The sequence below is a fragment of the Ochotona curzoniae genome, unplaced genomic scaffold (assembly GCF_017591425.1).
Source record: "Ochotona curzoniae isolate NIBS_2020 unplaced genomic scaffold, NIBS_Ocur_1.0 contig_48, whole genome shotgun sequence".
In the NCBI taxonomy this organism is placed as follows: domain Eukaryota; kingdom Metazoa; phylum Chordata; class Mammalia; order Lagomorpha; family Ochotonidae; genus Ochotona; species Ochotona curzoniae.
The window spans coordinates 1,149,704-1,166,732 of NW_024466391.1; the positions used below are offsets into that span (position 1 = coordinate 1,149,704).

At 57.7% G+C, this 17,029-nt stretch overlaps 1 protein-coding gene across 4 annotated transcripts in view; it reads left to right on the forward strand.

The window, feature by feature from the left end:
- Positions 1–17,029, forward strand: part of ZNF831 (zinc finger protein 831) — a 69,056-nt gene that overhangs the window by 14,954 nt on the left and 37,073 nt on the right. For all 4 annotated transcript variants that reach the window (XM_040988234.1, XM_040988232.1, XM_040988233.1 and 1 more), the window contains exons 2-3: positions 10,819–14,187; positions 15,607–15,746. In XM_040988234.1, coding sequence (XP_040844168.1) covers positions 10,846–14,187; positions 15,607–15,746 — 3,482 coding nt within the window. In that variant the 5' untranslated portion in view covers positions 10,819–10,845. The remainder of the gene's footprint in view (positions 1–10,818; positions 14,188–15,606; positions 15,747–17,029) is intronic.

The window sequence follows — 17,029 nt, forward strand, 5'->3', positions numbered from 1 at the left end:
AGGTGCACCGTGATAGCTCATGTGGTTTTAATTCGCATCTTGGTGTCGCCCTGTGTGCTCTGGCCATCTCTCATCCTCGGGCGGCCTCGTGGCTCTGTGCTTATTTTCTAATTGGATCTAATTGCTTGATTGAAAAGTTTCCTTTTTTAAAAATTATTTATGGGAGAGAGAGAGAGAAGAGAATCTTTCGTCCACTGGTTTACTCCACAAATGCCACAATGCTGGGTCTGGGCCAGGCTAAAGGCAGGAAGCTGAAACCCAGACTGGTGTCCCCTGTGGATGGCCTGGGGCAGTCACTTGCGCCACCGCTGGCTCCTGGGTTGCGGCAGTTGCAGGAGGCTGGGTCAGAGATGGGGCTGGGTTTTAACCAAGGCCCTCTGCCTGAGATGCGGCATCCTCGTGGTGCTGTGCTCCTGGACCCGCCTGCTGAGCTCATCACAGGCTCCGTGCAGTCTGGATGAGTGAGCCCTTCGCAGTTGCCATGTAGTCTAGGCATGAACCCATGTTCTTCAGATCTGTAGCTGGTGTTTTGATCCTGGGACAATAAGCAGATATTTTCATGGAGCAAAACTGCATAGTTTTGATGAGGTCCAGTTTATCAGTCTTTGCTTTTATGGCTCATGGTTTTGATGCTAAATCTAAAAAAAACTCTTCCCCATGCCTTAGATCCTGAAATTTTTAATTTTTTTCTTACATTTCCCATGTGATGTTGTTGTTGTTGATTTTTTTTTCACATTTTGGATTAATTTTCTTCAATTGCTAGAAGGCCAAGAAGCTTTTCTGTTTCTATTATATTGGTTTGACTCTTTATCAAAGTTCAGCTGGGTGTCTCCATACGGGTGTAATTCTGTTTCTTTTTAATTATTGTTCTGTTCTACTGATTCCGGTGTCTAGTCCTGTGACTAAGGAACTCAGACAGACTGACTCTTCTCTGTCTTCATCTAGTTTAGCAGAGGACTTCTCATTTGTTTTCCACATTTTAGAATAACACTGTCTAGGCTTGAGTCCATGTGTCAAGTGGCAGGTCTTCCTTGGGGGGTCTTCAGAGCCACGCCCACGGGGGTCTCTGGCTTCTGGCTTCAGGCTTCTGTAGTGCCAGCGTACCAGGTCCTGCACACTTAACTGTTAGATCCGCACACAAGGATTTCAGGTGCTTGAAGGAGCAGAGTGAAAACGGCTTCACTGCACTGGGGAGTTTGGTCTCCAATGACCCGCAGGAGAATGTGCGGATAGAACTGGCTTTTGTGTATGACCTGGGCCTGGGTTCTGCTGTGAGAGTTTTGTTGCTACCATCTGCAGGAAGCCTTCCTTGCCCTCCCGTTAGCCCGAGGTGGGGCCTGGGAGTGGCGTCTTGGTCTTTCTCCAGCTCCTGGGGGCAGAGAAGAATCCTTTGGGTTTTCTCCACTAGGGTAGCTCAGCTCTGGGTCTTGAAGACGATCACATCACAATATTCTGCTTTTATTTCTGAGACATGTGAAGATTGGGAATCAGGGGCCTGGTGCTGCGGCATGCTAGGTCGTGCCTCTGCCTGCAGCATGTCCCAGCTGTCCCTCTTCTGATCCAGTGCCCTGCCTGTGGCCTGGGAAAGCAGCAGAGGGTGGTTCAAGTGCTTGGGTCCCTGATTCCATGTGGGAGACCCAGAAGTGGCTCCTGGCTTTGTATCCGCTCAGCTCTGGCCGTTGCGGCCACTGCTCTCTCTCCCCCCACCTCTCTCTCTGTAAATCTGCTTTTCAAATAAAAACAATCTTAGAAAAAAGAAGGGGAGTCAGATTTTGCCAGAATCTTTTCCCGCAGTGCTTGATCTAAAGCAGTGGTTTCAGAATCAGTCGTGAGGGTGGGGATGAGCTGGCCGAGTCCCTGCTCCCCTTGGTCCCGGTGCCCAGTTGCTCAGAGTTCTAGCTGCGGGCACTTTGAGCAAAGGATGGTGAGGGTGCTGTGCTGCGGCTGCCCGTCTGCGTGGTCTTTGGTTTTTGGGGGCAGGGAACCTAGGTCTGTAAAATCAGCTGCGATGTGATCACCTCTTCTAGTTTCTGGAGGAGAGTCTAGGCAATTGGCAGCAATTCTTTAAAATCCCAGTTGATGCTTTCCAGTGCAGAGACTGGAGCCGTCACACACATGCTCTGTTCACAGCTCCGAGCTTTTCAAACTGCTTCAGGTGACGTGAACTGTGCTACTTTGTGCTGTTCCAGGCAACGGTCCACTTCCTCTAAGTGATCACATGAACCGGGGGGCTATTTGGGACCTTGTCGGCACCTTCAAGGGCATGTGGTGACAGACTGTGACAATGACATCTGTGTCGTTTAACACATGTCCTGTGTCAGCACTTTTAAAACAATGCCTTTATTTATGCTGCAGAGTCAAGCAGGCAGGCGGGCAGGCAGATGTCCCGTCTGCCGCTCACTGTGCAAGCACCTGCAGCAGCTGTGGTGCCGGGTCAGGTGGAGGTCAGCAGCCATGAGTTGCCCTGCGCCTCTTGCGTGGGTGGCAGGAACCCAGACACCTGGGTTAGCACCTGCTTCCTCTTGGGGTGCTCATGAGCAGGAAGCTGGTGTTGAGACCAGCCTGGGGCTTGAACCCACGAGCTCCAGTGAACAGCCGGGCGGGCGCTCCTTTGTGGAGGCTCTCACATTGCTTCACTGCTTTCCTGGCTGTGACCCTGTTGCCGTCTCCCTTCTGCCTGTTCTGGCCGCTGTGCTTCCACTAGCTGGAGGCAGGTGTGAGTCCTGCTTTCAAACTTCCTTTTGTGCTGCAAACGCGCAGGGCTCTCTTTTTCAGCAGTGCTTTAGCTGTGTTTCATAAACTTGGAAATGTTCTTTTTGTTTCTCATTGATCAATGTATTTGGGGGGAAAAGACAGAAAGAAAGGAGTGAGAGGGAAAGAGATCGTCCAGCTGTGGGGTCGGCAGTGCAGGTAACGCCAGGGCGCAGGGTCCCCTGGGGTCTTCCCTGTGGGACCCGCTGACTTGGGCCAGTCTCTGCTGCTTTCCCAGGTGCACTGCTTGGGCACTAGACTCAGGGCAGAACAGCCCGGACGTGGGCTGGCGCTCCAACACAAGATGTTGGCATAGCAGGTGCTGGTCCGGGGGGCAGCTTAGCTCGTCCAGACATGATGCTGGCTCCACCAGCATGGGAGTTGGTTACTGTCGAGGCATCGCCTGCGACCTGAGGATTATTCTAGAACAGTCTGGAGTTCTCCCCTATGTTTCGGTATTGATTATTGGCTTGACTCCATCGAGTTTCGGGTCTTTAAGTCTGTTGAGATTTAGTCTGTCGTCTGAGCTTGTCTTGGTGTAGCCTGCTGTGCCTCAACAGAAAGCAGAGGGCACACAGCGGCAGACAAGACGTGCTTTGTGTACGAATTAATCGCTGTGCTTTCCGGTGCCTGTGCGAAGTCCCTCTAGGACACACAAGGAGTCCTCAAGAGGGCGCAAACATGGCAGGAGTTCGGGTCCTGCTTTGACTGGCTGTGGACAGCAGCGGCCCTCGCTGACTTGACCCCACCAGGGCTTGTCGGAGCTGCCAGTTGGCACCATCTCTGTGCGTCGCACTGGCGGTCTGCAGTGGGAGGTGCGGGTGTGTGGCCGGAGGCTGGGCAGCATGGGGACAGACAGCCTCGAGCTCACAGGGTGAGCCGGTGGACGGGCACTGTTCCCCAGGGATGGCCTGGCCACAGCAGTCTGGGTGGCAGCTGAGGGGGAAGCAGCTGCTTGTCACGTGCAAGGTCTGCAGATGGGCTATTGCGCCCCTGCAGCCCCGCTGACCCCGGGCTGGCCCTCTCCTGGAGCCTGCACACCTATCCTGCCGTGTCCTTCCTTGCAGTCTCCCCTGGGAAAGTGGGAGGACGATGACTGACAAAGTTGTGTTGTCTGCCAGTTGGCATCTACTGAAGAAGCGGTCTGCAGCAACAGTGTGGCAGCCGGTGACTGCCTCCTCAGCCTGGGTGCGCCTTATCAAATACACCTTCAAATCCCATTTCCCGCCAACGTCTTAAGGACCCTGTGTGTCACACTGCCCCAGATGTCTCCTCGGCCACATGTGACACCTCAGCAGCTCCAGCTTCTGCACTTTCCAGGGCAGCTAGCAACCCCCAAAGCCTGCGTGCCCCTTCTCCCTGGCACAAGCCTGGTTGTCCTGCTGTGTGGCCACTGGTCCCAGCAGGGTGAGGCCTCAGCAGACTGCAGGGCATCTCCACGGCGGTGGCACAGGGTATTCCCTCTGGTGTGCCCGGTGCCTCTGTGGTCAGCAGTGCCCACAAGGTCTGAGGAGTGCCTGGGTCCTGGGGACTCCGTGACACCTAGAGACTTTCCTGTTGCGTACATAAAGTGACATTCCAGGAGGCCCTGACCCGGGCCCTGCTGCTCTGGCATCCCATCCGTGGCCTTGGAAGGGAGGCACACCTTTCTCCGGGCCTGAGAAAAGAGCTGCTTTGTTTGTGGTGGTGGAGAGGGTCCTGGAGAAGGATGCAGGACACGTTCTCAGGGCACCTGGGAGAAACGGAGGGGTCTCCAAGCAGTGGACACGGGCTGGGAGGTTCAAGTTTGCAGCTGGTGGTGTCTATGGCTCTAAGCTTTTAGGATCCCTCCTCCGCGCCTGGCCATGGAAGTGCCACAGTAGCCCTGGCACTTCACCCTCATTGCATGCATGTCCCTCTCAAACAGCGGAGGACACTGTTGTTGGCTGAGTCACACCAGCTGCACAGCAGTGTAGCGGAGGGGGAGCCTGGGTGAGCGTGGCCCTGGGACTGCCCTCTGCACCCCTGCCTAACCCTCACAATCCACTGCCCACTGACCTTGACAGCCCTGGTTTCTGTTGATACTTGCTGGCAAAGCCCTCCACCTCCTGGAGCTGCTTCCTCCTGGGCGCCCCAGGGACCTGTCCCCCTGGATTGCCCTGAGTCACTGGCAGTGGTGGCTTCCAGCGGCTTGGGTGGCTGTGGGACCAGAGAAGGAGCCACGGCTCTGTCCAGGTGTCCACCCTGGGAGGAAGGCACAAAGTCTTGAGCAGGGAAGGTCAGGCCTTGGACACCCGGGCTGGACGGGGCGGGGCGGGGTGGTGGGGAACGCACCAGCTTGTCCTTGTCGCTGAGGTTCAGGGGATCATGGACACTAGAGTCTTGACATGAGGAATTTGATGAAGCCATGAATTCAGCAGCCATCTAATCCAGCAACTCGTACTGTTACATTTTGCGTTTGATTTTCACCAATGCCCGTCCTGCAGTGATGAGAAATCAGTGATTCTTTTAGGGTTCTCACAGAAACGCCCCGGATCTCACGTCGTGGCTGGAGGTGGGAATTAATGGCCCGTCTGTAAGCCTCAAGGAGCCCCACACATCTCACTGGGCATCACGCTCTCAGAGTCGCTGTTTCGACTCCTCGGGAAAGAGTGCACGTGCCTGTCCCCAAGGTGTGTGCTCTAATGGGCACTTGGGCGCAACCCACTCTGAGTGACAGTGTGCTTAATGGTGATGCCATTATGAGGAAGGCACTTCTTACTGGCCTTAACTCAGCATGAAGCCCAAGTTCAAGGACCTGGGATAGTCAACCCCTCAAATCCTATCTTGAAGGGTCTTTCATGAAGTCTTCCAGAGCCAGCTTGGCAGTTGTCCGCACCTGATCAGGAAATGGCCAGCATTCTGTGGCTTACGTAGGCTGAAGTAGGAGGTCAGATGCAAATACGAGAGTGGCCGAGGACATTCTGTGGTGCCCTTGACTGAGGGAGTGGAGGTTTCGCCCACCAGGTAGCAGAGGGATCATCTCAGGCGTACCTTGCCTGGAGTTGCTGGACAGACAGTGGCCAGCTCCCCGAAGTGCAGCTGCAAAGCAGTGGACGTGCAGGCAGCTCTGGGGCCTGGAGGCTCGCAGCCCTGGCCATCACCAAGGGAAGTGGGGACCTGCAGAGTGTGGCACTGCTCTGTGGGTGGGTGCAGGCTGTGTGCTTGCAGCTCTGGGCCCTAGGGTCGCCCTCGGCTCCCATCATGGAGGGTCCCAATTGTGACCTGCAGTTCAGGCAGCTGCGCCCCTGATCTGCACATTAGGCGGTGCTGTAGGACACTCCAGTGTGTCCAGATCAAACAGATAACCTGTCCTTCATTTCCATGGGGTCAGGGTCCACCAAACTCAAGTTCAAAACAAAACAAATGAATGAAACAGCCCATGTGTGTTGAACCAGTGCACACTTTTTGTCTCTGTCTTCCCACGGCATGGCCATTGTGTGGGGATCAGAGGTGATGTGGAGTGTGCCGAGGGCCCGCACAGGCTCTCTGTCTTCAGACTCTGCAGGGGTCCTGTGGATGCGAGGGACGACTTGGCCTGGAACGCCCCTTACTGTCCACTGCAGAAGCAGTGAAGGGTGTGACCCTGCCTCCTACGTCCCACACTTGGGGTGGTCTTTGAAGATCTCCATCAGACGCTTCCAGAGCCACAGTTCCATTCCAGTGTTTGCTTTAGTGCCAATTCACAAAACTCAAAAGGGAATATTAGGCGTGCACAGACACTTTTGTCCTTCTTAAGAGTTTCAGGTTTTTCTCCCTTTGCAATTTCCCTTCTGCCTGGACGAGTCGCTTTAGTTCCTCCTTGGAGTTAGGCTTGCTGCTGCTGAATACTCTTTCCTTTCTTTGAAAACATTTAAAATTTCTCCTACTGGAACATTCTAGAAGAGTGTTCTTGTGGGTGTTCCTTCTGCTGGACCCCAGGTGTCTTCCATCCTGGGCCCCGTTTCCCTCCAGGATGCACCTGTTGTCTCGCACTGCCGTAACGGTTATAACCCCCAGACTCCACACTTTTGGCCGGAACCTGTTTTGGTGTGAATTTCTTTGAGTCTCTCTTGCTTGAGTTTGCTCAGATTCCTGAATCTGTAGATTTGTCTTGGATCAAACTGACTGTTTCAGTCACTATTTTCTTTGAGTGAATATTTTTAGTTAAAAAATTTAAAATTTATTTTCGTTTTATTTGGAGAGAGGGAAAGGAGGAGAGAGGAAGAGAGAGAACGTTCCACTTGCAGGTTCACTTGCCAAATGCCTGTGATAGTCAGAGCCGGGCCAGCCTGGAGCCCAGGGTCTGAACCCAGTGCAGGACTCCTGTGTGGGTGGTGGAGACCCAGGCAACCGAGGCCCTCTCTGCCAACTCCCAGACTGAGCATGATCAAGACCCTGGACTGGAAATGGAGGCACTCGGACTTGAACTAGACACCCCAACGTGGGATGCAGGCAGCCCAGCAGTACTGGGCCCCTGTGCACTGCTAACACACAACATGGCAGGCAGTGAGGACCCGGTGCCTGGGTCCCTCTCTCCAGCTGGGAGGCCTGCATGGAGTGACTGTCTCCTGGCTTCTGCCTGGCCCAGTCCTGGCTGTAGAACAGGGAGTTGGGACATGAATTAGCAGGTGGAATCTCCGTTTCTCTCCCTGTGTTCCAAGCAGAATGGAAAGAAGAAAAAAAAAAAAAAAAGAAAAATTGTAGTGAAGTTGCTGAAGGATACTACAAAGTGGATAGAGTTCAAAGTTTTGCTGTGAAGTGAACCATGTCCTACAAGCCACACAGGACAGGGCTTCACTCACCCTGTGCCTGGAGCCAGCGGTTGGGCCAGCCTCAGAAGCACGGGCAGCCTCCAGGGCGTTGCGTGGTCGGCGGCCATGCACTCTGCTTGTCAGCCTGCATCCCTTGAGCTGGAATGCACGTGGATCCGATCTTGATCATCAAACACGAGTGCAGAATGGCAGAGCTGAGAGTGCCAACCCCAAGCCTGAAGCTGCACCATGCCTGTGGGCCCCCGGAGGCTATCCCTTAGTGAGTGAAGTCCAGAGGCCCCCGTAACACAAGTGCGTCTTGCACTTGGTGGGTCTGCAATGTCTGACCACATCGCTGTCTCAGCAGCACATCAGTCAGTAGTGGGACTCCTTTCCTCCCCTTTCTTTGAATTCTGGATTGCATCTGTTTGTTATTTTCCTGGCTAATTGTTGTAATTATGTAAAAACAAAAAACCAGCACCAATATAGCATTCTGAGTTACATTGTTTCACATCATAAACTACGATGTGGCCGGGATTGTGTGTGCCCCAGGCTGTAAGCAATGATCGGCCTGCAATGTGGCCCTGGGACTACATGGCTGCCAGCAGAGGGGATCCTCCAAGTGCAGAGGAAGTCCCTGCTGGACCTGAGTCCCTACCTTGGCCAGCCCTGCCTTCAGCTAGCCACGGAGTGCTCCATCCCTGCCTTCCGCTAGCCATGGGGTGCTCCATCCCTGCCTTGAGCTAGCCACGGGGCGCTTCAGCCCTGCCTTGAGCTAGCCATGGGTGCTCCACTCTGCTTTCTGTTCACCCCTGAAGAATCTCGGCCCCAGTCCCAGGCAGTGTGGGCCTCTTCTTTGTTGCTTAACCGAGCAGGTGCCTGTAGCATGTGTCACTGCAGAGTACTCTGCACCAAGACTTGGTTCTCCCCAGGGTGCAGATGAGGAAACAAAAGCCCAGGGGAGAGCATCAACCCCTGTGAGCCAAGCTGGGCCCCTTCTGCCCCGGGTCCTTTGGCCTTGGCTCTGCTGCAAGCACCAGCATACACGGAGTGGAGCCTATGCGAAGGTTTTGAAGACTTGTCACAGGCACAGGTGCGTGATTCTCAGGAGACGTATGCGCTGGTGGAATCGACGAGTCTTCTCTTCCTTTAGCTTCTGCTGATTTTATGTATCTGTTTTTACATTTTACTTATTGGGACGGTTAAGAGGAGGAGAAGAAAGAGGGGAGAGGAGAGAGAGATGTTATCTGCAGGCTCGCATCCCCAGCAAGGGCAAAGGGCACTCGGCTGAGGCCTAAGTCAGGAGCCGGAAAGTCAGCCTGGCTCTCCCCTGTGGGTGGCGGGCCACCACTTGAGCTGTCCCCTGCTGCCTCCCAGGACATGGGTGTCAGGAGTGCAGCCATGTCTCAAACTCAGGCCCTGCCGTGGGACTTGACATGCCGAGCCACTCGCCTGTCCCATTTTATAAGTGAGGACCCCACAGCAGACAGAACCTACTGAGCTGCTCAGCGGGTAACCAGCATGGCTGGATTTGAACCCAAGCTTTTCCAGGTGTCAAGTGAGGCTCCTTGAGGCCTGGAGGAGGGCTGGCCAAAAGTGGCACTCCCCGCTGGCCAGAATTGCCAACACCAGGCTTTGCCTGCACATGCTTTCAACCTCGCCATCCTAAGCTCGCGGCACTCCGCGAACCCTCTTTGGGCCCGCTCATTTGTTTAAGCCCAACAAGTCCTGTCATCACGCAGAGCTAGTTGTGGTGAAGCTGTAATGGAGGCCCATATATCTTTGGTGCTGGCAGGTCCTGGGGTGGCCTTGGGGAGGGGCCTCGGCATGGTGCCTGACCTTGGGATGGTGGCTTTGGCCATGGGCCTGACTCAGACCATCTCACCTTTGCAAAGATCCCCTGAGACCCAGTACAGTGAGAGGATGCTCTTGAACCTCAGGAAAACACACCCGTGCCCTGAGCCCCTGTGCACTTCACACGGAGTCCACAGGCAAGCTGGGCAGACGTCTGTGAGAGGGCTGTTTGCAAAGCATGGGCCGGTGGAGTGGTCCCGGCACCAGGAGCAGGGAGCAGTGAGAGGGCAGGGTGTGCTCAGCCTCAGGGCTGGGAGCTGTGAGCAGGAGCCATCACCAAGGCTGGAAATAACTGCCCAACGGAACGGCAGCCTTCACCCCCACTCCCTCTCCTGGAACCTCTGTCGGCACACCCTTAGAAGCCTGGCCTGGCTGTGGGGTCAGTCCCGAGTGTCCTACGTCGGCGATGCAGCTCTGGGTCATGTCCTGGATGCTCCATTTCTGCTCTGGCTCCCTGGAAAGCTGTAGATGACCCAAGTATTTGGGTCCCTGCACCCACATGGGAGACCTGGAGGAAGCACCTGGCTCCTGGCTTTAACCTGGCCCAGCCCTGACCATTGCTTACCATCTGGGAAGTGAACCAGTGGATGGAACATCTCTCTCTCCCACTCTGACTTTCAAACAAATAAACCTGTTAAAATATTTCCCGGACCTGGCACAACAGCATAGCGGTTAAAGTCCTCACCTTGCAGGCACTGGGATGAGTACCAGTTCTAATCCTGGCGGCCCTGCTTCCCAACTAGCTCCCTGCCTGCGGCCTGGGAAAGCAGTCGAGGACGGCCCAGAGCCTTGGGACCCTGCACCCACGTGGGAGACCCAGAAAAACCTCCTGGCTCCTGGCTTTGGATAGGCTCATTCCAGCTGTTGCGACCGTTTGGGGAGTGACCCATCATACAAAAGATCTTCCTCTCTGTCTCTCCTCCTCTCTGTATATCTGCCTTTCCAATAAAAATAAATAAATCTTTTTTTAAAAAGCATTTTCTTAAAGATCATAAGACCCCAGATTATATGAGGCCAGAAATTCTTCTCACAGGTGGCAAGGTGTGAAGAACTATCGTGATAGGATGCGATGGTCTTGGTTAACTTGAGAGGCAAAGAGACAGGGAGAGAGGAAGACAGCCAAGTTCCTCCTGTCTTGCTTCCCTCGTGCCCACAATGACGAGGACAGGGCTGGACAGAATGTGAGAGCCAGAAACACAGTCCAGGCCTCTGCCCGCGACAAGGACCTGAGTGCCTGAGCCGTCATCTGCTGCCGCCCTGGCAGTGTTTCCTCTCGGTGAGCAGGTGCTGGTCCTGCCTGGGCCCACAGGCTACTCCCAGCCCCGGTCTAACCCCGGTCTAACACCTGTCAATAGTCTGCTTGATGGAGGCAGCTCCCCCTCGGTCAGGGAGGCTGTCAGGCTTCGGCGGGGAGGGAGGCAGAGGAGAGACACACACAGTAAAGCCTTCTTGCTGCCCGCAGGTTGTCCAGCGTCCCAGACCATGCGGCATGGAGGCTCCAGAACCCACCTGCCCTGCCACACCTGCCAGAGAGCAGCCCGCTCCTGTGCCTGGTCGCCCAGGGGCCCCGGGTGGGCAGGCCTCGCCTCGCCTGACCCTGGGCCCCGTGCTCCTGCCGCCAGAGCAGGGCCTGGCACCCACCGTGTTCCTCAAGGCGCTGCCCATCCCACTGTACCACACTGTGCCTCCGGGGGGCCTGCAGCCCCGCGCCCCGCTGGTGACGGCCGGCAGCCTGGACGGGGGTGGGGTGCCTTTCATCCTCAGCCCCCTGCTGCAGCCTGAAGGGACCGTGAGCATCGTGGGTGCCCTGCCGGTGCTGTCGCCCGGCCCGGGACCGGCGCTGGGCAGCCCGGGCAAGGTGCGGAATGCCGGCAAGTACCTGTGCCCGCACTGTGGCCGCGACTGCCTGAAGCCCAGCGTGCTGGAAAAGCACATCCGGTCCCACACGGGCGAGCGGCCGTTCCCCTGCGCCACCTGCCGTATCGCCTTTAAGACCCAGAGCAACCTGTACAAGCACCGGAGGACGCAGACGCACCTCAACAACTCCCGACTGTCCTCAGAGTCGGAGGGGGCCGGGGCAGGGCTCCCGGAGGAGGGTGACAAGGCCGCAGAGTCCTCCAGAGCCAGCATGGCAGAGACGGCCCTGGAGAGACCCCTCTCCTTGGGAGCCCAGCTGCCCCTTGGGCCCGCACCCACCGACAGGGAGGCCCCTTTGGACTCGACCCCCGTGCCGAGCCCTGGGCTGCCACCATGCAGCACGCAGCTCTGGCGGCAGCAGCAACAGCCGTCCCAGGACCAGAGGCCAAGCTCCCTGCAGCAGCAGGCCACGCTGTCGGAGAAGCCATGGGAGCCCAGAGGCTCCGAGGGCCGGCTGAGGAAGTGTGAGAGCACCGACTCGGGCTACCTGTCCCGCTCCGACAGCGCTGAGCAGCCGCAGCCGGTGGCCAGCCCGCTGCACAGCCTGTCTGAGCACAGCACTGAGTCCGAGGGAGAGGGAGGCCCCGGCTCGGGAACTCGGCCCCAGACAGAGTCCCGCGTGCCAGGGCACAGCCTGGAGCTGGAGAAGAAGCGCCTGGAGGAGCGCATCACTCGACTTATCTCGCACAACCAGGCTGTGGTCGGCGACCCCCAGCTGGAGCACGTGCGGCCCCGCAAGACGGTCCTCTCCAAGCAGGGCAGCATCGACCTGCCCACGCCCTACACCTACAAGGGATCCTTTCACTTCGACATCCGTGCGCTGGAGCCTGGCCGCCGGAAGGCCACCCTGGGACCAGCCCGTTCCACCCTGGCACCTCTGGACAAGTCACGGCCCCTCTTTTTCCACTCTGTCCCCACTCAGCTCTCCACCACTGTGGAATGCGTCCCTGTCACCAGGAGCAACTCACTGCCCTCCGTCGAGGGCTCCAGGACTTGGCCGGAACCTGCCGACCCGCAGGGCACAGGGGCTGGCAAGCAGCCTCGGCCGCTGAGCCCCAGGCGGGCCGCCCCAGGTCGCTCAGGGTACCGTGGGGGGCTGACCTTGGCTGACATCCCCAGTGGGCACCCCCGTGCTCTGGTCAGACAGGCTGCTGTGGAGGATCTGCCCTGGACCCCTGCTGGGGACACCCTGGGCCCGGAAGAGGAGGCAGCTGGGAGAAGAGCCACTCCAGGAGAGGGGGCCGCCAGCAAGGGCAGAGTGGCCGGCCGCAGGAGGAGTGGCCAGAGGCGGCTGGAGATGTTTTCCCAGGAGAAGTGGCAGGTGTATGGGCACGAGACGTTTCAGAGGTTCTACCAGAAAGCCAAGAGCAACTGCCACGGGAGAGCCGGGGAGGGCAGTGGGGGAGGTGGGACAGGCGCAGATCCTCCCCCTCCCCAGGAAGAGGCTGTCGGGGGCCAGCAAGGAACAGCCCAGAACAGGGAGATCCCGGCCCACGGGCACGCTTCTGGAAGTGTCAAGCCAGACGAATCCCTGGGGCCCAAGTCCCCAAAGCTGGGGGAGGAAAAGGCCGGAGCAGGGGCCCATGAACATTGTAGGACAACCAGAGCCATGCCACCTCTGTCCCCGGGCAGCAAAGCCCAATCCTGCTCGGCCAGCAGGAACCCCCTGCTCCTTCCAGGCACGAGGCTGGAGCTGCCCCCCGCCCCTGGCCCTCTCCAACAAGGGGACCTGGAGGCCTCCAGGCTTGCTTTGCCAGAACGCAGCCAGGAAGGAGGTGTGGAGGACACGGGTCCCCGGGCCTGCAGCATCCTGAGATGGCCCAGCAGTGGTTCCGGGGAGCCGAATCTCCCCTCAGAGCGCAAGAAGCCCAAGGTGGAGGGGCTGGGAAACCCAGAGCCCCTGGTGGCAGAAACCCCAGGGGTCCCTGCAAGAGTTACCTCTCCAGGGCCCCAGCAGCAGGACAGTGACTCCCAGAAGACCCCAGAGCAGCTGCACGGGAGCGTCAGGCAGGTGGACGAGGCCCTGGAGTCCCCCGGCATCTCCTCAGAGGAGTCTACCCAGCACGCTGTAGCCATGGGCCCTGGCCATCAATCCACGGTGGCTCCCCCGCCTCGGGCCACAGCACACGACGCCTTTCCCCCCAAGTACCTCCTTAGGCTACCTCAGCGAAAGACACCCCCATCCCTGTTTGGCTCCCAACCTCCCTGGCAAGACCAGGACTCCCTCAGAAGGAGTGGGGGGCCCAAGGAACGGGCGTCTTTTGTGGGATCTGCCCTGACTGTCAGCACAGCTCCCGGCCCAGCTCCCGGGCAGGCTGGCAGCACCTCGTGGACCTCCCAGGAGCCCAGGGCTTATGCCCAGAGGAAGAAGGAGAAAGTGGGAATGGACTGGGGGGCCAGGGCAGTCTCCTTCGGCCCCTCCTTTATCCAGGATGCCGAGGTGGGGCCCCATACCCTGAGCCATCCTTGCCCCTCAGCAAGCACCAGGCCCTCCGGCAGTTACCCGGATCTCTGGGACTCCAGCCTGAGGCTGGCCAGGCTGCCTGGGAATGCCCTACCAGAGCCTCCTCCAGGGCCTGGCCTGCAGCTGACATTCCCCTGCCCTGTGAAGCCTGGCATCTTCCCTACGGTCGCAGGCCGGCCCGAGCTGGCCTTGTCTCCTCACTCAGGGAACTCCAGGAACTTGAGGGACCCCGGCACCTTCCCCTCGCTGAAGATGGAGCCCCAGCTCACGTGGTGTTGCTTGAGCCGCAGTGTGCCACTGCCAGTGCAGCAGGAGAAGGCCGCCTCTGTGTACCTGGCCATGTACTTCCCGGGAGGCGCCCTCTGCGACGAGGGCCACAACCCCCAGCCTGTGGGCCAGAAGGAGTGGACCAGGACACACTCAGCAGGAGAGCTGGCCCTGATGCCCAAGGTAAGCACCCGCATGGCCCGGGGCCCACATGCCGAGGGAGGATGTGGAGCAGGCAAGATTCGACAAGGCCCAAAAGGGTGGGCTGTCCCTCGGGTCCTCTGCTATCCATGATCACGACTCCCCAGCTGGCACCGAGGGCACTAGGGGACCACTTGTAGGGCAGGAGATGCAAACCAAAAGAAAGCGGCAAAAAACACGTTTCTTCTTTTTTAATCTTTAAAAATATTTTTATTTGAAAGGTAGAGCTAGGGAGGAGAGACAGAGATCTTCCGTCTACTGGATCACTCCCCAGATGGCTGCAATAGGCAGGACTGGGCTGGCTGAAGCCAGGAACCAGGAGCTTCTTCTGAATCACCCACATGGTTCAGGGTCTCAAGCACTTGGGCCATCTTCCACCACCTCCCCAGGAGCGTTAGCAGGGAGCCGGATGGAAAGTGGAGCAGCCGGGACTAGAACCTGTGCCCAGGGAGCTGGATGGGAAGTGGAGCAGCTGGGACTAGAACCTGTGCCCAGGGAGCTGGGTGGAAAGTGGAGCAGCCGGGACTAGAACCTGTACCCATATGGAATGTTGGCATTGTAGGTGGAGGCTTAGCTTGCTATGTCACGGCCCCAAAAGACAAATGCCCAAGGAAAGAGGCGTTTCCCTTAAGACTTGCTGAGAGAGCATCTGTAGCCAGATGTATGAACCCTGAGCTTGTGGACAAGAGACTCAAAGTGAAATGAAGCATTGCTCAGGAGAGCTCCAAGATTCTAAACCAGAGAATTAGGGCAAACAAAACATCATGAAATAAAATAAACTAAGACTCTTCAAAGAGAGAGCTGTTATCTTGGGGACCCTGGAGGATAATTCTGTGCACTCCCGTCTCCCTTGGGATTCCTGGGAGCAGAGGCCAAAACGGACATCTTTGGAACAGCAGCGGTGCTCTTACCTGGTGCCTGCACGTGTAGCTCCCATCTCTGACACTGTGAGCCCATTCAGGCCTGAGTCCTGCTTGGGAAGGGCGTGGGCCGGGAACCTGGAAAAGGGTCTTGGGGCCTTGGCTCTGGGCCGCCCCCAACAGGCAAGCACAGGGGCCTGGTGCCCTGAGCCTGGAGAGTGGATTTGCTTTTCCCAGATGGAGCCTGCAGGGATCATAAGGAATGTGCTGGGATAGAGCTGGGGGGCTGTGGGGGTGGGGACCCAAGGTCCAGCCTGGCCCGCCTGCCTCCAAGGGGTGAGACTCCTGGGGAGGGGTCAGCAGGAGGGAGCAGGAGTTGGCACGGTCTCTGTGATTCAGCCCAGTAAGGTTCCAGAAGGTCTGACCAGGACTCTGCCTGCCGGGTGGCCACTGCTGCATGTCTGGTGAGAAGCCCTCCGGCCATCCCTTTGCTGCCACTGGGGCTTTGCACAGCGCCATGTCGACACGCCTCTGTTTTCAGCTCTCCCACCCAATGCTCCCAGGGGTGACATCCCAGCACCCGGCATCTGAGCCTGAAGGGAAGAAGGGACGGCCTCCTCGGAGGGCGAAGACGCCGCGCAGAAGCAGCAGGCAGAGCAAGCTGAGGATCAACCCCACGAGGTAGGCCGGGGGCCGGGGGCCGCTGCGCTGGCTTCTGGAGCTGCTGGTTAGCTCACTGCTGCTGGCACAGCGTGCACACAGCATCCCCGACCTTCCAGAGGAGCTCCTGATTGGTGGGGGGCCAGAGTCTGGGTTGGGGGGCTGTGTGAGCCTCCCCAACAGTCAGCACCACACAGCCCTGCGGGTGCTCCCATGGTGCCATTCTCTGGCCAGACATCCTGCAAATATTTGAAATAAGTGGGTTGAAAGACATTCCTTCCATGGAAGCCCTGAAGAGAGAGAGCAAGCATGTTAATTATTTACAGCTTTTATTGTTTTTTCTTAATTATGCAAGCAATGTATGCCATGTGCAGGAAAATTAGCAACTACAGAAGCGCATGGATAATGAGGCATGGGGTGACTTCGCCCCTGTGCTCCTGGTACCTAATAGAGGGCAAGGACCTTCATGTGTGTCCGTGCCACCGCATGCACCCAGCGGCAGGGTACACGGGGTCGCCGCCCCCAGCCCCTCACCTCATCTTGCTGCGTTCTGCTCCTGTGCTCGGTGCCCTGCAGGCTGGCCGCTCCACATGCGAGCAGAGGCAAGCTCTGCAGCCAGCTCTCACTGCACGTGGCCTTGCCATGTCTCTGCGTCTCGTTTTCCCATGCTCTCCTCTGCCCCTCATGTGTTCTGGGCCTGGCCTCACTGGCTTCTCTGAGCCAGGTCTCTAGATGTCCTTGCCTGCCACACCCTGACTCCTGACCTGGCCCTCTTTTTCCTTCTCCCACTCCTGTCAACTTGATCCAGAGCCTGAACGGTCTTTAAGAGACCATGGGAGCCACTGGTGGTTGGGGGTGGCGGGGCCCAGCTCTGCCAGCCGGTCCACATAGCGCCTGCAGTGGGCTGCAAGTATGAACTGACTCCACAGGACACAGTGCCAGGGGCATCACACGCATGATTGTGTCGGATCCTTGGGGTCCCAGGAGTCAGGTGGCATTATTAGCCCCGTTTTCCTTAAGAGGACACAGAAGCCTCGCTCTGCAGCCACCAAACTGTGTGCCACCCAGCTCCCTGCCCCAGGACTCCCTCTACTTTTCCAGGCACGCTGGTCCCCTGGAGTTTTCTTGTGGTGCCACAGCAGATCCTGTGGGTGGGGACGGGGTCTGAACTCTCGCATTTCTAGCTCAGCTGGGGCCCTGGAGCTGGCCTGGAGGCAGGAGGCTTCACGCTGCGCCAAAACACCTATGCTCCCGATCCCCTCTTCCCCCTCCTTCTTCCTCCGCCCCCTCCTCCTCTTTCTCTC